At 46.8% G+C, this 22369-nt stretch overlaps 1 protein-coding gene across 1 annotated transcript in view; it reads right to left on the bottom strand.

The window, feature by feature from the left end:
• Positions 1-11854: 11854 nt before the first annotated feature.
• The window catches only part of LOC139759797 (meteorin-like protein), a 141836-nt gene continuing 131321 nt past the window's right edge, over positions 11855-22369 (bottom strand). The window contains exon 3 of the mRNA XM_071682264.1: positions 11855-16007. Coding sequence (XP_071538365.1) covers positions 15550-16007 — 458 coding nt within the window. The 3' untranslated portion in view covers positions 11855-15549. The remainder of the gene's footprint in view (positions 16008-22369) is intronic.

Genomic DNA, 22369 nt, shown 5'->3' with positions numbered 1-22369 from the left:
CCCGTGTTCCTCCTCCCGCCCCGTGTTCCTCCTCCCGCCCCGTGTTCCTCCTCCCGCCCCGTGTTCTTCCTCCCGCCAGTGTTGCTCCTCCCGCCCCGTGTTCTTCCTCCTGCACCGTGTTCCTCCTCCCGCCCCGTGTTCCTCCTCCCGCACCGTGTTCTTCCTCCTGCCCCGTGTTCCTCCTCCCGCCCCCATGTTCCTCCTCCTCCCGCCCCCGTGTTCCTCCTCTCGCCCGTGTTCTTCCTCCTGCCCCGTGTTCCTCCTCTCGCCCCCGTGTTCCTCCTCCTCCCGTCCCGCGTTCCTCCTCTCGCCCGTGTTCCTCCTCTCCCCGTGTTCTTACTCCCGCCCCGGATTCCTCCTCCCGCCCCGTGTTCCTCCTCCCGCCCCGTGTTCCTCCTCTCGCCCCGCGTTCCTCCTCTCGCCCGTATTCCTCCTTCCGCCCCGTGTTCCTCCTCCTTCCGCCCCCGTATTCTTCCTCCCGCCCCCGTGTTCCTCCTCCTCCCGCCCCCGTGTTCTTCCTCCCGCCCCCGTGTTCCTCCTCCTCCCGCCCCCGTGTTGCAGCAACGGCAGCCATCTTGCCGGCTCTTCAGGTAGGGCCACGTGCGCAGTCCCTGGTCCGCTGACCATCTGGCGCGCGCGCGCTCTCTCCCTCCCTCTCCCCCCCCACCTCATATCCCCCCCTTCCCCCTACCTCTCCCCCTCCTCCCCCTCCCCCCCTCTCTCCCCTCCTCCTCCCCAACGCGCCTATAATACCGGGTTCCCGCTTATTTATCTCCCCGTCCGCGACGACCAGCGGACCGTATGAATACCGGACACTGTAGCTCCACGCCGTCTGGCTATCGTAGACCCCGGGTTGATAGGCACACGTGGGTATCGTGTCCAGCAGGAGGTAGGGGGTCGATTGTAGTCTTTACGATACTAGGGGCTCGTAAAACTCCAGCAGCTCCGCCTTGCTTGCTTATATCGTCCCCACTTTACGATAGCCCTTCGGTGTGGTTTATAGTGCGATGTTTTTTTTTTTTTTTAACGTGGTCTGCGATATGTGAGAGGTACGGCCGTGCCATTTGCGATACCCCTTACGTCATGTGACCCCGTCTCGTCTACGATATCCCTTATGTGATGCATCTCATGTGATCTGTCGTACATATTATGTGATGTATCCCATGTGATTTGCGATACCTCTTATGTGATGTATCCCATGTGATTTGCGATACCTCTTATGTGATGTATCCCATGTGATTTGCGATACCTCTTATGTGATGTATCCCATGTGATTTGCGATACCTCTTATGTGATGTATCCCATGTGATTTGCGATACCTCTTATGTGATGTATCCCATGTGATTTGCGATACCTCTTATGTGATTTATCCCATGTGATTTGCGATACCTCTTATGTGATGTATCCCATGTGATTTGCGATGCCTCTTATGTGATGTATCCCATGTGATTACGATGTATATTATCCTGTGATATGTCTCATGCGATACCCAACTTATGTGATAAACCTTCCATGTGACTTGCAATACCCCGTTAGTTCATGTAACCCCATACCATCTACGATACCCCAACCTTGTCACATGCCACGCTTCTTCACTGTGATCTGCGATATCCTTTCTACATCAACTTTGCGATGGCCATTCTTAATAGGCCATCCAGGTAACTTACGATAGCCTCTCCTCGTAGATCTGCGATACATATGTGTAATACGCGATACCCTTGTTGGATGTACCATACCCATCACCACGTACTCCGTCATAACCCATGTATATTGCGATAGCCCTGCTGTGTATACCTACGATAGCCTACGCCATGTTACGACACCCCCCTTGTTTCTACACGCCATGCGATAGCCTGTCTTATCTCCGATACCCGTGGCAAATAGCCTTCAAAAACACGACGATACGTCTGCCATGTACGTCGTAACGATAGCCCTAGATCATCTACGATAGCCCTACTGCGCAGGCTGCTTTGCGATAGCGCACGCAACGCGCGATTATTCTCACAGGGAAAAGAATTATGTCAGCCTTCGTGAAAGGGAGGAATTATCCATTTATTTTTTATTTCTTACACATGGAGGAATTATCAGCGTCTGCCAATAATTACTCTGGGTAGTTAACACGGTTAAAAAAAAAAAGAAGAAAAGAAAAGAAGAGAGAAAGCGAATTCGGCGATTCAAGGAAATGCCACCCGGAGAGAGAGAGAGAGAGAGAGAGAGAGAGAGAGAGAGAGAGAGAGAGAGAGAGAGAGAGAGAGAGAGAGGGAGAGTAATTACTATTTGTACTGTATGGGGAGGGAGTTCTACACTCGTGGGGCCCCCATCTCCTGTACTGTACGGGGAGGGAGTTCTACACTCGTGGGGCCCCATCTCTTGTACTGTACGGGGAGGGAGTTCTACACTCGTGGGGAGGCCCCCATCTCTTGTACTGTACGGGGAGGGAGTTCTACACTCGTGGGGCCCCATCTCTTGTACTGTACGGGGAGGGAGTTCTACACTCGTGGGGAGCCCCATCTCTTGTACTGTACGGGGAGGGAGTTCTACACTCGTGGGGAGGCCCCCATCTCTTGTACTGTACGGGGAGGGAGTTCTACACTCGTGGGGAGCCCCATCTCTTGTACTGTACGGGGAGGGAGTTCTACACTCGTGGGGAGGCCCCCATCTCTTGTACTGTACGGGGAGGGAGTTCTACACTCGTGGGGAGGCCCCCATCTCTTGTACTGTACGGGGAGGGAGTTCTACACTCGTGGGGAGCCCCATCTCTTGTACTGTACGGGGAGGGAGTTCTACACTCGTGGGGAGGCCCCCATCTCTTGTACTGTATGGGGAGGGAGTTCTACACTCGTGGGGAGCCCATCTCTTGTACTGTACGGGGAGAGTGTTCTACACTGGTGGGGAGCCCCATCTCTTGTACTGTACGGGGAGGGAGTTCTACACTCGTGGGGAGCTCCATCTCTTGTACTGTACGGGGAGGGAGTTCTACACCCATGGGGCCCCCGTCTCTTGTACTGTACGGGGAGGGAGTTCTACACTCATGGGGAGGCCCCCATCTCTTGCACTGTTCGGGGAGGGAGTTCTACACTCGTGGGGCCCCCTTCTCTTGTACTGTACGGGGAGGGAGTTCTACACTCTTGGGGCCCCCGTCTCTTGTACTGTACGGGGAGGGAGTTCTACACTCGTGGGGAGGCCCCCATCTCTTGTATTGTGCGGGGAGGGAGTTCTACACTCGTGGGGAGCCCCATCTCTTGTACTGTACGGGGAGGGAGTTCTACACTCGTGGGGAGCCCCATCTCTTGTACTGTACGGGGAGGGAGTTCTACACTCGTGGGGAGGCCCCCATCTCTTGTACTGTACGGGGAGGGAGTTCTACACTCGTGGGGAGGCCCCCATCTCGTGAACTTTCTCTACCATCATACAACTTTCTCACACGTCTCTGTGTTGTCCACATTCGTGTGTTCAAGGCCCCACTTTCTTCCATTCATCTGTAAGTCTAGTACGATTGTAATCATTTCTGTACATCCTACCTATCATGTTCTATCATTTTTCTTATCTGGTATCATGTTAAGGCCTCTGGTGATCCTGTCCCTGCATTTTTACGAAGAACTATTCATCATCTTCATCCTCAAGTCAGTTTTGAAATCACATATGCTGTCATCAGGTCGCCCCTTACTCTTCTCTCATCCATGGTGGACAAATATAAGACTCTTTGGCCTTTCTCTGTACCTCATCTCTCCTCATTCTTGATTGTTTCTTTGTCGCTCTTCTCTGGACCTTCTCTATTAATCCTACGTCTCTTCAATTAAGTGCCTGCGACCAAACCTGGCGAACGAGCGGCCAGACCTGGCGAACGAGCGGCCAGACCTGGCGAACGAGCGACCAGACCTGGCGAACGAGCGACCAGACCTGGCGAACGAGCGGCCAGACCTGGCGAACGAGCGACCAGACCTGGCGAACGAGCGACCAGACCTGGCGAACGAGCGACCAGACCTGGCGAACGAGCGGCCAGACCTGGCGAACGAGCGGCCAGACCTGGCGAACGAGCGGCCAGACCTGGCGAACGAGCGACCAGACCTGGCGAACGAGCGGCCAGACCTGGCGAACGAGCGGCCAGACCTGGCGAACGAGCGGCCAGACCTGGCGAACGAGCGACCAGACCTGGCGAACGAGCGGCCAGACCTGGCGAACGAGCAACCAGACCTGGCGAACGAGCGGCCAGACCTGGCGAACGAGCAACCAGACCTGGCGAACGATTTCTCTAGCTATGGTCTCTCGTGAGACGTTTGAGTTTTTGGCTGAGTATTTCCCTCTCCATTAATTTGAATGTGATGGTCATGTCTGCCAGGAGACAGATTTCTCTCCATGTTACCCTTCTTGAACTGGGGCTGTGGTCACGTGTTAGGGGCGATGGCTGCTCCCACGTCCCTCACACACACACACACACACACACACACACACACACACACACACACACACACACCTGCAGTGTATTGTTTATCAAGGTCTCGTTCAAAATGTCCCATCCTCATTGTTCTACATTTACTGGATTGAATGTGTGTGTGTGTGTGTGTGTGTGTGTGTGTGTGTGTGTGTGTGTGTGTGTACATTTCTTCCTATTCTTACAGGGTAATGTACACCATCTCGTATATATATACTCAGGTTTATGTGCGGGCATGTGTACATCTTTGTGTACATGAACGCCTGTGTGTAAAGGATCGCCTGTATACATGAACAGCTGTACGTACATGGCTAGTTATGTGTACATGGCCAACTGTGTGTACACGGTCACCTGTGCGTAAATGACCAAGTTTGTGTACATGACTAGTTTTGTGTACATGATCAGCTGTGTGTACATGATAACTTATGTGTAAATGACCAGGTCTGTGTGCATTATGAGTTATATGTACATGACCAGCTGTGTGTACATGGTCACCTGTGTGTAAACGACCAGGTTCGTGTACATGATCAGTCATGTGTACATAACCAGACGTGTGCACATGGTCACCTGTGTGTACATGATCAGTTATGTGTACATGACCACTTGTGTGTACATGATCACCTGTGTGTACATGACCAGTTAAGTTTACATGTATGTACATGACCACCTGTCTGTACATGGACATCTGTGTGTACATAATCACCTGTGTCATGCATACAAGTTCACCTGTTTGTACATGACCGGGTGTGTGTGTGTGTGTGTGTGTGTGTGTACAGGCCCATATGTGTCTGCCGAGTCATCTTAGTGTACATGGCCACCTGTGTGTGTACATGACCACCTGTGTGTGTACATGACCACCTGTGTGTGTGCATTGGGTCACCAGCAGGTGTGGAGAGGGCTCGCGCGCGCGCGCGCGCGTCTGGTAGAGAGGGAAAAACAAGGCTACTGTGTCCTCGAGGGAGCTAACTCTCTCTCTCTCTCTCTCTCTCTCTCTCTCTCTCTCTCTCTCTCTCTCTCTCTCTCTCTATATATATATATATATATATATATATATATATATATATATATATATATATATATATATATATATATATATCATCTTAGGTGTCCAAACAAGTCTTGAAATATTTGTATTTTCTTTTTTCTTTTTGTTTTTTGTTTGTTGGACAACTTGTTGAATTTGATGTTTAGGGTTTAGCCATTTGTGGGGTGGGTGGCTAACATTTTGGGCCAAGTCATGGTGTAGAGTGTGTTAACATTAACATTCAGGGCCAAAGCATGGTGTAGAGTGTGTTAACATTAACATTCAGGACCAAAGCATGGCGTAGAGCGTTAACATTGATATTCAGGGCCAAGTCATGGTGTAGAGTGTGTTAACATTAACTTTCAAGACCAAAGCATGACGTAGAGTGTGTTAACATTAACGTTCGGGACCAAGGCATGGCGTAGAATGTGTTAACATTAACATACCGGTCACGATGATGTCGTAGAGTGCGTTAACGACTGGTGATGTTTGGGTAAAATCCCGTGAAGATTTCGGGGAAATTCGAGCCGAGAGAGTAACGCACTTTAATGCAGAGCAAAGCCAGGGGGAACGCACTTTATTCCAGCAGTGAGGAGGTGACGCACTCTATTTCAAAAGTGGATTTGATGACTTCATGTAGTTTACGCAGGGTGGATAAGTCAGATGGTTAAGTGTGGGGAGGGAGGGGTGTGTGGTGGGGGGTAAGGGTTGCGTTTAATGGGGGAGTTCGTGGGGGCTGCGCGGGCGAACGCACTCCAGGAGAGAGGTCGGAGGGTCAAAGGTGGGCGAGTTCTGGGTACAGATAGTCCAGTCGGGGGGGGAGCTCGGTCTCCTGATGCCGGGGTGTTGTGTAGACGTACCTCGAACTGAGAGAGAGAGAGAGAGAGAGAGAGAGAGAGAGAGAGAGAGAGAGAGAGAGAGAGAGAGAGAGAGAGAGAGAGAGAGAGAGAGAGAGAGAGAGAGAGAGAAGTAGATATGCACGAAGCTAGACAAGGATAGCTGGAACATACACGCACACTTGTAGCCTATGAACATAGACAGAGACAGATGTGCACACACCTGTAGATAGATAGATAGATAGATAGATAGATAGATACAAGGATACATTGATAGATGGATAGCTGATGGACACATAGATAGATAGATTGAAAGATACTTCGATAGATAGATAGACTGTAACCTTGTATTACCTTACAGATACATAAATTGATAGAAAGATACTTATATAGATAAATAGACTGTAACCTTGTATTACCTTACAGATACATAGATAGATAGAAAGATACTTAGATAGATAAATAGACTGTAACCTTGTATTACCTTACAGATACATAGATAGATAGAAAGATACTTAGATAGATAAATAGACTGTAACCTTGTATTACCTTACAGGTACATAAATAGATAGAAAGATACTTAGATAGATAAATAGACTGTAACCTTGTATTACCTTACAGATACATAGATAGATAGAAAGATACTTAGATAGATAAATAGACTGTAACCTTGTATTACCTTACAGATACATAGATAGATAGAAAGATACTTAGATAGATAAATAGACTGTAACCTTGTATTACCTTACAGATACATAGATAGATAGAAAGATACTTAGATAGATAAATAGACTGTAACCTTGTATTACCTTACAGATACATAAATAGATAGAAAGATACTTAGATAGATAAATAGACGAACTTTTGTAACCTGGTATTACCTTACAGATGCTGGTGTGTGTGTGTTTTCATTTTACTTGATACATAGATAGATAGAAAGATACTTAGATAGATGAATAGACTGTAACCTTGTATCACCTTACAGATACATAGATATAGATAGAAAGATACTTAGATGAATAGACTGTAACCTTTATAATCTTGTATTACCTTACAGATGCTGGTGTGTGTGTGTGTGTTTTCATTTTACTTGAGGATGGGTGTGAAGATGAATCTCGCCCTTAACCCGCCCCCAGCACCACCTCACCTACATGTGTGTTGGGGAGCACACGTCTTCTACAGCTAAGCAGCCTTTGATCAGCCAGGTTGTTCGCGAGGGCAGTCTGCTGCCCAGCTGCACCTCGTCGACACACACACCCCCGCCCGCTCCTCCTCGCCCAACAACAGGTACACACTGAACCAGTTTGGCATTGTTTATGCATATTTGATTTTGTATTTTTGTTGTTGTTGTTGTTGTTGTTGTTGTTGTTGTCTTTCTCCTCATGTTGTTGTTGTTGCACACGCAAGTCATCCTTCCTGAAGAAAACTTTGTGTGTGTGTGTGTGTGTGTGTGTGTGTGTGTGTGTGTCTGTGTGTGTGTGTGTGTGTGTGTGTGTGTGTGTCTGTGTCTGTGTGTGTGTGTGTCTGTGTCTGTGTGTGTGTGTGTTAAGAAACCTCAGCAGTTCCTCTCAGTCATCATCGTCTGGCCATCTGCTTTCCACTTATAGAATCGAATTCATGATCTTTACATGTATATATATATATATATATATATATATATATATATATATATATATATATATATATATATATATATACACACACACATTATTATTGTGTGGTTTTTAAGGTACAGGTATTTGGAAAGACTTTTAATCACCGAACAATTGAACAGGTCCGACTTTTGAACAAATTTTGATGGTATTGCGCGGAGGAGGCCAACTGGTGAGTAGATCGTCACGGAGGCCAGGTGGTAATTAGATCGTCACAGAGGCTAACTGGTAATTAGATCGGCATATCCTGTTCTCAAGGGCTGGACCCAGCGGGAGAAACTGGTTCACAACTGGTACGATTCCCCGGGTGAGATCCCTCGTGTGTTGAGATGTTCAGCCCCAGGAGCACGTCGGTACGACCACATGAGCACGACGGTACGACCATATGAACACGACGATACGACCATATGAGCACGACGGCACGATCCTTGAGCACGACAGTACGACCCTGGGGCACGAGGGCACGACCACATGAGCACGAGGAAACGATCCTTGAGCACGACGCCACGACCCTGGGGCACGACGGTACGACCACATGAGCACGACGTTACGACCATATGAGCACGACGGTAAGACCCTGGGGCACGACGGTACGACCACATGAGCACGACGGTAAGACCCTGGGGCACGACGGTACAACCACATGAGCACGACGGTACGACCACATGAGCACGACGGTGAGACCCTGGGGCACGACGGTACGACCACATGAGCACGACGGTACAACCACATGAGCACGACGGTACGACCACATGAGCACGACGGTGAGACCCTGGGGCACGACGGTACGACCACATGAGCACGACGCTAAGACCCTGGGGCATGACGGTACGACCATATGAGCACGACGGTACGACCACATGAGCACGACGGTAAGACCCTGGGGCACGACGGTACGACCACATGAGCACGACGGTACGACCACATGAGCACGACGCTAAGACCCTGGGGCACGACGGTACGACCACATGAGCACGACTGTTAAGGCCCTGGGGCACGACGGTACGACCACATGAGCACGAGGAAACTATCCTTAAGCACGACGCCACGACCCTGGGGCACGACGGTACGACCACAGGGATCGTAGCGTCTTGCTCAGGGATCGTACCGTCGTGCTCAATGATCGTACCGTCTTGCTCAGGGATCATACCGTCGTGCTCAGGGATCGTACCGTCTTGCTCAGGGATCGTAGCGTCTTGCTCAAGGATCATAGCGTCGTGCTCAGGGATCGTACCGTCTTGCTCAGGGATCGTACCGTCGTGCTCAGGGATCGTAGCGTCTTGCTCAGGGATCGTACCGTCGTGCTCAGGGATCGTAGCGTCTTGCTCAAGGATCGTAGCGTCGTGCTCAGGGATCGTAGCGTCGTGCTCTAGGGTCGTACCGTCTTGCTCAAGGATCGTAGCGTCGTGCTCTAGGGTCGTACCGTCTTGCTCATGGATCTAGCGTCGTGCTCAGGGATCGTACCGTCTTGCTCAGGGATCGTAGCGTCGTGCTCAATGATCGTACCGTCGTGCTCAGGGATCGTAGCGTCGTGCTCAATGATCGTACCGTCGTGCTCAGGGATCGTACCGTCGTGCTCAATGATCGTAGCGTCGTGCTTTAGGGTCGTACCGTCTTGCTCATGGATCTAGCGTCGTGCTCAGGGATCGTAGCGTCGTGCTCAGGGATCGTAGTGTCGTGCTCAAGGGTCGTACCGTCTGTAGCAAGTCATTGACCAAGTGGTTCCCACACCCGACACTGTTACTTTAGCTATTCACTGCGTGGGAAAATCGTTGGTTAAGCGTAAGGGTGGCAAAATGCGTAGCTTAAAGGGTCTAGTCATTCCCCGTGTACGCATTTAATGCGTCATATCTCCATGTGTATAATTCTATAAAATGAAGAGACTATAAAAGCAATTTCTTAGTCCTCTGGCATTTACCAGAGCATTCTTTTTTTTTTTTCTTTCGTTTAAGGCTCCAGTCTGGACAGAAGTCCACATCAAGGCCGGGCCTTGATTGAAATATAGAGATGGTAATGGTAGGGAAAAAAGAACAGACAAGGAAGAGTACTTGCGAATTTTGGAGGTGGTGGAAAAACCTGTCTTTTACCATGTGCCAAGCCATAGTTATAGGGAGAGACATGAGAGGGTAGAGAGTTCCAGTGCTTCGACGTGTAGGGAAGGTAACAGTTATCAAAACGGCCCACCCTTTTGAGTTGCCAGCGGCCACACAGTAACCATGTGACGCATCAGCTTGCCGAGTATTGCGTGGTCTAGCTAGTGGTGGTGGGGGGCACACAAGCAGCTAGCTCTCGGGAGCAAAAACCAAAGTGATACCTACAGAAGAGGGAAAGTGAACCAACAATGCGGCGTAGGGCAAGGGGGTCAAGCTTGGATGTTAGTCTGGGACATTTTGTATGTCGAATCGCTTTCGACTCAACCCTGTCAAAAAAGGAAGCAGAGCTAGAGCCGCCCCAGCTGTGAGAGCAGTATTCCATACAAGGACGGATCAATCCCTTGTATAAACGGAGCAACTGTTCAAAACAGGAGAAATTTCGACATCTGAATAGGACACCCAGTTTCATAGAGACAGACTTGATTATTTCCGAAATGTAGGATTTCCAAGATAGTGTGGATCTCACAATAATACGTAATGTGATCATTGAGGTAAGAGCTGAAATTGCAGATCCGTCATAGGAGAAAGGAAAGATGTGTGGATTCTTCAAGAGTAACTAGGTCTTGGAGGCATTAAACTTAAAACAGATTCCTTGTACCACCCTGAAATAGCCTGTCCAAGTCTGAGTTTGCAGAAAAAAGTTTGTGTCGAGAAGTGATGCAGATCGAGAGAGAAGAAGAAGGAGCAGATATGCAGGATGTGGAGGAACGCTGTGTTGAGTCGGCAGCTTATGAGTGCATTTGCTTATCTGCAGAAGAAACGAAATTATTGATAATAAGGAGAAAACGGTAAGAGACAGGACGAAAACCTTGAGGGACACCACTGCTGATGGAGTACAGGGGAGAGGCTGATCCATCAACAACCACAGAGATAGATCGGCCAGAGAGGAAGCTAGATATGAGGGAGCAAAGTGTGGGAGGGAAGCCAAAAGAGGGGAGCTTAGACATGAGACCCCGATGCCACAACGTGTCAAAAGCTTGGAATATATCATGGGCAGCTACACAAGATTACCCCCATCATCCTTCTGGGAGGATGACCAGACATTAACACGACAGGAAAGAATATCACCAGTGGATCTCGCCTTACGAAAGCCACACTGGTGATCAGAGAGAAGGCCGAAATTCAAGGTGTCTTAAGAACATGGGAGTTGAGGTGGTATTCAAAGACTATGGGAATATGGTAGATATCAGAGCAACACTTTGTTAACTTTATTACATTTTAGTAGCAATATGTTAGTTCTGTGGCATTCATCATAACATTTGCTAAACTCATATAACATTTTAGCAGCAATCTGTTGGTTCTCCTCTATTTGTCATAGCATTTGCTAAGTTCATAGCATTTTAGCAGTTGTCCTAGAATCCCATTAAGTACATCAACCAGGGATATCTATGTTTCTTGGGGGCTTTGTACCCATTCCATTTACATATTCCAGTTTTATTTTTCATAGTTTTTGATTTTTTGTGTTTTCTTTCGTTTAGCTGAGATGGCACGGGCAACCGAAGCCGTAATCAAGGCCATCTAATTAATGCTATATATATATATATATATATATATATATATATATATATATATATATATATATATATATATATATACAACTCAGCCTGAGCTAGAGACCCATTCTATTGACCAAACCCTTAGGGTTCGATGAACAGCTGGGTTGACTGTGGACCGGGAGCCACAACCAGGGTTCAACATATGCTTCGAATTTGTACATGATTTAGTATCTTATACCAAAGGATGAAATGATACGACCGTTTAATTCAAAGTCCAAATATATTCACTTATAATCATCACAATATATACAAACACGTCATCATAAGTTTACATAAGTACAGCTCAATAACAAAAAAAGAAGAAGGAAACAAATAGGGAAAACATGAGAAGAACAAAAAAATAAACAAGGAAAGGATTAATTTGGCACAACGAATTCACGGTTGCGGGAACAATGGAGAAAACAAAAAAAATATTAATCAATATGTACAGTGGCTCGACCACGTCAATGTTAATCCATTAATCTCTAAAATCACGACTAGTTTCAATATAATAGGATTTAAAGGGGATTTGCCTTTCTATGTTCAGCGGCTGTTAGCTATGAGGACATTGTGCTATCTTGCCTTGATAAGAGGTGATAAGAGTTAGAACATCTGTGGTGATATGTATTTTGTTATTCTTAAAAGAAATTTAAACTCCTACAGCATAAGATGACGACCCTCAGTACGTCACAGCTACCCTGAGGTGTGATGATGTGGTTCGGCCCTTACAGGTCATGGCAAAGGTCAGGCTTTCATACCCAGGGGGTCGTACCGTCGTGCTCAAGGGTCGCACCTTCGCGCTCAAGGGTCGTACCTTCACGCTCAAGGGTTGTACCGTCTTGCTCAAGGGTCGTACCTTCGCGCTCAAGGGTTGTACCGTCTTGCTCAAAGGTCGTACCTTCGCGCTCAAGGGTCGTACCTTCGTGCTCAAGGGTCGTACCTTCCTGCTCAAGGGTCGTACCTTCGTGCTCAAGGGTCGTACCTTCGTGTTCAAGGGTCGTACCTTCGTGCTCAAGGGTTGTACCTCTGTGCTCAAGGGTCGTACCTTCGTGCTCAAGGGTCGTACCTTTGTGCTCAAGGGTCGTAATATTATGCTCAAGAGATCAATACTCAAAGAAACATTCATCTCTCTCTCTATATATATTTTTTTTTATCAAATTATTCCACTAATCACAGACTCTGTGATTAGAATTTGGATGCTGAGATTACGTTCAGAAGGAACACAGTGTTTTGTAGGATTGAATTAAGGTCAGACCTGCGCGTAGTACAGTACAGCTCTGGTTACAGCAGATGTACATGTGTACAACTGTCACGTTGTACAGTACTGAGATCAATCAATAAGTATGCCCTTACAGCTGTTTTAATATATATATATATATATATATATATATATATATATATACATATATATATATATATATATATATATATATATATATATATATATATATATATATATATATATATATATATATATACATATATATATATATATATATAATCAGTCCCTCTACACCATACAAATTACAGTATATACATATAATGACCTAGGTTATTCTAATGGCACCTTTAGATTCATGGATTAATAAAGGAACAGCAACAGATGAGAAGAGATGGTGAAAAAGTAATATACATGAACTGGAAATGCTTCCGCACAAACAACATAAATAAATAATAAGATTTGTAACTTCGGGGGAGACAAAAAAGAATTGGTTCTTGTTAGTGGTCACTTCTGTCAGGCCCAGAGGTCACTGTCCAAATTGGGTTCAACTTAATGAATCCCAAAGTTCACTGGTAAAATTTTGAGTTTTAAGTAGTAATGATAGTGACTATCTTCATTATAGATTATTTAAAAAATTGAAGTTCTGTTTATTTATAGTAAAATAGTTCTCTGATGAACATATATTAAAGTATACTAGATATTATCTTGATTGGTAAACAATATTTCATATGTAAAATGAACTATGTTTATGTGAAACCGTAAATATAGTTACGAAATGAATTTACTTATAAAAAAGTAATTTTCTACTTATTTTTTTTTTTTTTTTTTTTTTGGTTTGACCAGAGAAATTTCATTTGATTGTATAGTCAAAAAGTTACATATATTTTGATAGTTAACTCACTACTTAAGACCAGCCCTCCGAGTGGCTGCCTTTAAAAAGCACAAATGGAGAAGATAAAATCGTAGTTGCCCAGAAGTGACCACGAACTTCCCGTCAGAATGCAACCCTCAGTGTATAGGATGCCACTCCGACGGCGTCATCAGCGAACTACAACACCATCAGAATTGCGCATCATTACAGCTGTGGGGGCATTTGTAAACCAGACATTGCAAGCACTGGTCATTTCAAGAACTAGAACTCCCTCGAATGGGGTAGTTTCTTGCACTGGGACATTCACAAAAGCGAACCACCTTGGAGAAAGGAAGAAAATATATCATTTCTACAGCTTTGTACACCAGCAGGATGCTAATAGTTAACTGACCCCTTCTTGCACATCTGTGAGAGGACCCCCCCTCAAACCCCATCCTGAAGACAGATGCTTGCGCCAGCTGACACATCTGGCTCATCTTATGGTGACAGCTACTTTCTTAAGTCATCCCTCAACATCACAGATGTTCTGTCAATCTATGTTCCAATATACGGACGAAGGATATTAGCATTTCCTACAACTTTTGACAACTTAGAACATTAAATTTTTTCCGTAATCTTGACTTAAAAAAATAGACCTACCAGAAAAATATGAATAATCTTCAAGTATTTACATAAAGGAAACGGATATTATATACAACAACAGGTTCTCAGTCAAAGTACTGAAAGAGATCACATACTGACAATTTACAATGGGGGCGGAGGGCATCATATTTTTTGTGTAATCTTCGAGTGAATACAAGCGTTACTGTATCATTAAACCTGTGGTATAATGCCCCCATCACAAGTTGTATGCTGAGGAGAGGGGAGGGGTCGTTTGTCATTAACTTCTTCAGGGAAAAAATGAATGAATCAACCGTGGCTTGTACACACGGTCCATTCGACTGTACACCTGGGAAAGAACGGTAGTGAAATTCGTGGGGGGAGCTCACTTCGTGGTCCCCTGCTTCAGGCTCGGTGCTTAAAAAAGAGATAATAAGCATCACAACAATTGTACAACTCAGTGAGACCTGGCGTACGGTGGCCAGGTCGTCAGTCACAACACTTATGGCACCAGTCGAGACGGGCAACAGTGGCACTAAAGAGACTTGTTCATACAACTGTCTGGTTGGGCGAGAGAGAAGGCAGGCTTCTCCGCCTCCGTACTGGGTTCGGCACTGGAAAGGTTCGGGATCCCAACAAGAGGTTGAGATGAAGCGTTAATGGGTGTATGTGCGTGTGTGTGTGTGCGTGTGTACGAGGTTCACTAATTTCAAGTCATAGGGTTACTGGGTCATTGAGGTTCAGTCTTCCGTGACGAGACACGGTATTGCTTCGTGTTTGGAGAGTGTTTTCGTGTCTCTTCTCTCTCTCCACTACTACTACACACACACGAACACACACACTGGACACTGACTAACTATAGTGGTATCACCTATGACTTCCATTGTTTCAGTCTCCTACAAAGACACATATACGTATATATTGCACCAAAGTGGCACTTCATGTTTTAAGAAAAAAAAATTTTCTTTTCCTTTAAAACACTTGGTTTATTATTGCCGTATTGCTTCGCATGGCAAGGATGAATTTCCCTGTATCATCTCCTCGTCATCATCATCATCATCATCATCATCATCATCATTGTCGCCACGTTCGTCAAATCAACCACATCACAACACATTGTTTTTTTTGGTGGGGAGAGGGATGAATACATTCCCTCAGCTTTCACCCTCAGGAGTCGTCTGTGGACGGTATCCACCGACACGCGACGCCTCCGTCCGTTGAGCCTCAGGTCTCGAGGACACACTGCGCTCTGGCCTGCGCCCCTCGAGCTAGGGTCAGCCACTCCTCGTGTCTTGGGGCACATCGCAAGATGGGTTGGCCAAGGCGCATCACGCCCATCACCAGGAACTCCCCCTCGCCCGCCCGAGCCCCACACTGCAGTGGCACCTCCACGCGGCCCACGTAGCCCCCTTCCTCCAGCACTAGGTTGCTGAGGAACCCGAGGTCCTCCTCCTCCTCCTCCTCCTTCGCAGGACTCGTCTTGCCCCTCGCGTGCTTCCTGCCGTGGCCGCGGGAGTGCCTGAAGACGGGGGAGGTCTGCTGGAAGAGCTTGGTGGCGCGGATGGTGATGGTGGTGCGGCTCAGGTGGGGGTCGTCCGTCACTCCGACGATGGTGCCCTTGGCCACGAAGTCCGCCGCGCAGTACAGGTGCAGGAGCTCGTCCTCCGAGCACGGCCGACACTCTGATGGGACGAGAGAAAACGGTTAGCATGGTCACAAGTCTCGGAACAAGAAAACAAGAAACATAATCCTTTTGAACTGAAATTTGATGATGTCTTCATCAGTAACATGTATGGACAAAATAAATCAATATATCTACTCACATAATACACATGTAATCCATACAAGCAGTCAATAACATATCACAGTAAATTACTACTTCGTATATATGTGAATTTGTAATCAGCCAAAAGAGAATTACATGAAGTTTACCCCCTGCCGTTTCCTGGCCAATCATTACTCGGTATTATTAACGGAATCACCTCCTGGCCTATGCAATGGTTCTCCAGCTAGTGGATGACCCTCACAACCAATGACAGGCCAAGGCTGCTGACCAATGGCTGCTAGCCTTACAGCCAACGACATACCAAGGCTGCGGACCAATGGCAAGCCACGGCTCTTAACCTCACAGCCAATGACAAGCCAAGGCTACTGAACACTGGCTAATGGCAGGCTAAGGCCGCGGACCATTGGCACGCCAGGGCTGTTCACCTGACAGTCAACGACGTAACAAGGCAGCTGACCCAATGGCAAGCCGGGGCCTCTCAACCTCCAGCCTCCTTAGCATCTGGTGATTGGTTTTGGCCAACTGGAAGCCCACTTGACCGATCGCTGGCAACGCGATTCTCCTCAAGGGAGAGATCGTACTGAGCTCAAGCCATTGGTGAATCACACTCATCTCTCCCAGGGCTACAAGCCACCACTTGCAAGGGAGCCACTGCCCGCCTGGGTATCTGAAGGGTTGTTTTTTTTTCAGTGACGTCAGGGGCAGTCAGCCAGCACGACAGTGGTTGTCAAGTTCCCTTCCCTGATCCAGGTTGCTATGATCATCCACTTACAGGCCGCCGGCGCTCAGTCCACACACAGACATACATACACCATCATCATCATCATCAGCATCTTTTTTCTTTTTTTTTTCGTAAATTTTCAAGATGCCACCAAAGTAGAGACTCCATGAGCTAACCCTATCCCAGTGGTAGAGTCTCAGGTGCTTCTCTCTCTCTCTCTCTCTCTCTCTCTCTCTCTCTCTCTCTCTCTCTCTCTCTCTCTCTCTCTCTCCACCACAGCTTCTGGCATGACGACTCTCACTTATAATATTTTTTTCTTATTCTTCCAAGACAAGAATCCAGGTGTGCTGGAGGCCTGATGAGCCAGGAGTGGGGTGAGGTTTACACTCACTTATAGGTGAGTGTGTGTGTGTGTGTAGCATGATGGACTGGTGAGGCAAGGTAAGAGGTAGCACCTTGGTGTTCCTCCTCACTTACCCACACTCATCGCAATGGCGCTCTAGGACCTCCCTCCTCCCGCTCAGGTGCAACCTCCTCCTCCTCCTCCTCCTCCTTCTCCTTCTCCTCCTCCTCCTCCTCCTCCTCCCCTCCACAACCCCTTGCCTCCGGCAGCAGGAGCCTCCCTGTGAACGAAACTACAGTATAATGTATGCTGTATCAACACCCGTTCTTCCACATTCCCCCAGCTTTTAAGCCAGAGTTGTCGCCGGAAGATGTTGTTTGCACATTTCTAGGATTCATTTCTTTTCCCTCAAGGAATGTTCATGGTCTCTTGAAATCAGCCGAAGCCAAAAGCCCTGGCTGTACCTTCTCTCGCCCCAGGATCGTTCTTCGTCGAAGCCCAAGTCGAAGCCCCTTAAAAAAAAGGAATGAATTCGAAGCCATGGCCTTGCAAGAGCTGGCTTCGTGAGGTCGAACCCGAAGCCGAAGCTTGCTTCGGCCCTCTTGTCTGTTGTGCTCTATCCACGATCATTTGGTTGGCGTGGATGACTGCGTATGTCTTGCCGTGGAGAGGGACCTCTCTTGCAGTGGAGAGGGACCCGTCTTGCCGTGGAGAGGGACCTCTCTTGCCGTGGAGAGGGACCTCTTGCAGTGTAGAGGGACCCGTCTTGCCGTGGAGAGGGACCTCTCTTGCCGTGCCGTGGAGAGGGACCCGTCTTGCCGTGGAGAGGGGCCCGTCTTGCCGTGGAGAGGTTCCCGTCTTGCAGTGGAGAGGGACTTCTCTTGCAGTGGGGAGGGACCCGTCTTGCCGTGGAGAGGGACCCGTATCTCGATTTCTGGAGGTGGTTCATTATCTTGCCAGAGCGAGTGATTTCCGTGCACCAGTAAGAACCAATCCTTGGTAATGTACTGACACAAAAAATTCTCACTGGTTTACTAGCGGAAAAAAAAATTTCCTGCCACTGGATTACGCTTCGTCATGGTAGACAAATTTTGCGCTGGTACTCCAGTGAATATGTATATGTATGTATGTATATATATATATATATATATATATATATATATATATATATATATATATATGTATATATATGTATATATATATATATATATGTATATATATATATATATATATATATATATATATATATATATATATATATATATATATATATATATATATATAATATATATATACATATATATATATTATATATATATATATATATATATATATATATATATATATATATATATATATATATATATATATATATATATTGGAAAGGATCACAATTTTGCGCGTGGGACCTTATCGTGTTTCATTTTCCCCGTGGACTCATAGGAATATATATATATATATATTTTTTTTTTTTTTTTTTATACTTTGTCGCTGTCTCCCGCATTTGCGAGGTAGCGCAAGGAAACAGACGAAAGAAATGGCCCAACCCCCCCCCCCCATACACATGTTTATACACACGTCCACACACGCAAATATACATACCTACACAGCTTTCCATGGTTTACCCCAGACGCTTCACATGCCTTGATTCAATCCACTGACAGCACGTCAACCCCTGTATACCACATCGCTCCAATTCACTCTATTCCTTGCCCTCCTTTCACCCTCCTGCATGTTCAGGCCCCGATCACACAAAATCTTTTTCACTCCATCTTTCCACCTCCAATTTGGTCTCCCTCTTCTCCTCGTTCCCTCCACCTCCGACACATATATCCTCTTGGTCAATCTTTCCTCACTCATTCTCTCCATGTGCCCAAACCATTTCAAAACACCCTCTTCTGCTCTCTCAACCACGCTCTTTTTATTTCCACACATCTCTCTTACCCTTACGTTACTTACTCGATCAAACCACCTCACACCACACATTTTCCTCAAACATCTCATTTCCAGCACGTCCATCCTCCTGCGCACAACTCTATCCATAGCCCACGCCTCGCAACCATACAACATTGTTGGAACCACTATTCCTTCAAACATACCCATTTTTGCTTTCCGAGATAATGTTCTCGACTTCCACACATTTTTCAAGGCTCCCAAAATTTTCGCCCCCTCCCCCACCCTATGATCCACTTCCGCTTCCATGGTTCCATCCGCTGCCAGATCCACTCCCAGATATCTAAAACACTTCACTTCCTCCAGTTTTTCTCCATTCAAACTCACCTCCCAATTGACTTGACCCTCAACCCTACTGTACCTAATAACCTTGCTCTTATTCACATTTACTCTTAACTTTCTTCTTCCACACACTTTACCAAACTCAGTCACCAGCTTCTGCAGTTTCTCACATGAATCAGCCACCAGCGCTGTATCATCAGCGAACAACAACTGACTCACTTCCCAAGCTCTCTCATCCCCAACAGACTTCATACTTGCCCCTCTTTCCAGGACTCTTGCATTTACCTCCCTAACAACCCCATCCATAAACAAATTAAACAACCATGGAGACATCACACACCCCTGCCGCAAACCTACATTCACTGAGAACCAATCACTTTCCTCTCTTCCTACACGTACACATGCCTTACATCCTCGATAAAAACTTTTCACTGCTTCTAACAACTTGCCTCCCACACCATATATTCTTAATACCTTCCACAGAGCATCTCTATCAACTCTATCATATGCCTTCTCCAGATCCATAAATGCTACATACAAATCCATTTGCTTTTCTAAGTATTTCTCACATACATTCTTCAAAGCAAACACCTGATCCACACATCCTCTACCACTTCTGAAACCGCACTGCTCTTCCCCAATCTGATGCTCTGTACATGCCTTCACCCTCTCAATCAATACCCTCCCATATAATTTACCAGGAATACTCAACAAACTTATACCTCTGTAATTTGAGCACTCACTCTTATCCCCTTTGCCTTTGTACAATGGCACTATGCACGCATTCCGCCAATCCTCAGGCACCTCACCATGAGTCATACATACATTAAATAACCTTACCAACCAGTCAACAATACAGTCACCCCCTTTTTTAATAAATTCCACTGCAATACCATCTAAACCTGCTGCCTTGCCGGCTTTCATCTTCCGCAAAGCTTTTACTACCTCTTCTCTGTTTACCAAATCATTTTCCCTAACCCTCTCACTTTGCACACCACCTCGACCAAAACACCCTATATCTGCCACTCTGTCATCAGACACATTCAACAAACCTTCAAAATACTCATTCCATCTCCTTCTCACATCACCACTACTTGTTATCACCTCCCCATATATATATATATATATATATATATATATATATATATATATATATATATATATATATATATATATATATATATATATATATATATATTCATATATACTATGTTTTAGATGCTGGAGAAGAGCTTTGGTTGACGTAACCAAAGTTGGAAGCAAAACGTGCATAGTTTTATCCATCAGATGTGTGTGATTAAGGCCCTGGCTAATGACCCTCTGTGGTGTTAATTGCCTCTTAATCCTAACAGTACCCACGAAGCCAAGAGAACATTACGAAAGTGGATAAACAACACAACAACAACAACAACAACAGCTTGTGAGTGTAGGGACGATGAGGTCCGCAATCCTTCCAGGTAGACGGGGGAGCTGAGCGAAGGAGCCGTAGTCCACACACGGGAACTACGCCAACGTAGCCGGGGACCAGTAGCCCCTCGGTAGCCTGTCTGCCTCAGGTGGCATGTAGTCCCGTGGAGTGGGAACACACACACACACACACCACTACCACCACCACCACAAGTCTCGTAAAGTCCCCTTCTCTCTCTCTCTCTCTCTCTCTCTCTCTCTCTCTCTCTCTCTCTCTCTCTCTCTCTCTCTCTCTCTCTCTCTCTCTCCCACACAGCGTACTAATCCGTCTGAGGGACGGTGGTGGGAGAGTGTTCGCTCCCGTGCAACCCTCCTCCACCCACGGCTTTATCATAGTAGACGCCGTCTGTGCCTGTCGAGGTAACCCTGTGGTGAAGACACCGTCATCATCATCATCATCATCATCATCATCATCATCATCATCATCATCGCAACACGTGTCTACCCACACGGCGTCATCAGCAGATAAGAGCCGTTCCATCACCGCCAGCAGGAGCAGGGTTACACCTCGTCCACTGCCACTAGGGCGCCCCAGGCTGGCGTCTCGTGAGCTTTGACTATACCCTGGTCGTACACGGTACCTGATTCGGAACAAAGACGCCACTTGATGCGTCGTTGTACTTGAAGGGAAGGGTTAAGTCGCCGGACTGGAGGGGTTAAGTCGCCCGACTGGAGGGGTTAAGTCGCCGGACTGGAGGGGTTAAGTCGTAGTACTGGAGGGGTTAAGTCGTAGTACTGGAGGGGTTAAGTCGTAGTACTGGAGGGGTTAAGTCGTAGTACTGGAGGGGTTAAGTCGCCGGACTGGAGGGGTTAAGTCGCCGGACTGGAGGGGTTAAGTCGTAGTACTGGAGGGGTTAAGTCGCCGGACTGGAGGGGTTAAGTCGTAGTACTGGTGGGGTTAAGTCGCCGGACTGGAGGGGTTAAGTCGCCGGACTGGAGGGGTTAACAAAGAGACCTCGGTATATTTACCTCTTCGTTTTCTTTATCCCCTGACTTCGTACCCACGTTACATTTTCTGTACGCAGCAATCACTCTCGTCTCTGTTTACCTCCGCCGACAGCGAGGCAACACTTGGTATTTGACGTTATGTAAATGAGTTAGTTACTTATCAAGTAGCAACACAAAATGTTGGCCAAGGTATGTACGTACATATCATTCCGTACAAGTGTTCGTACGTAACACAGACACAGTGTTAAGTGCTCCTTTGTGTTTGTGTTGAATGTAACACATACAGGAGTGTTGCTGGACCCGCCAACACAATAGACGGACACAAAGGAGCGACTGGGGCGCCGAAATAGCAACACAGTGTTACAAGTACAGTGATCTGTGATGCGTGACGCAGTAGTATTTTGATAACTCTTGTGACGGTGGAAGCTAACTCCGTCACACTCCTGGCTCGTAACGCGTGTGACGGTGATAACAAGCGTTAGTAACACCCCACAAAAAGGTGTTACCCACGCCGACAGGGTTACGAGTTGAGTTGCGAGATCCT

Source organism: Panulirus ornatus, chromosome 34 (genome assembly GCF_036320965.1).
Source record: "Panulirus ornatus isolate Po-2019 chromosome 34, ASM3632096v1, whole genome shotgun sequence".
Lineage (NCBI taxonomy): Eukaryota > Metazoa > Arthropoda > Malacostraca > Decapoda > Palinuridae > Panulirus > Panulirus ornatus.
Note: the sequence above shows the minus strand (reverse complement) of the source record. Positions and strands in the feature narration are given on the sequence as shown.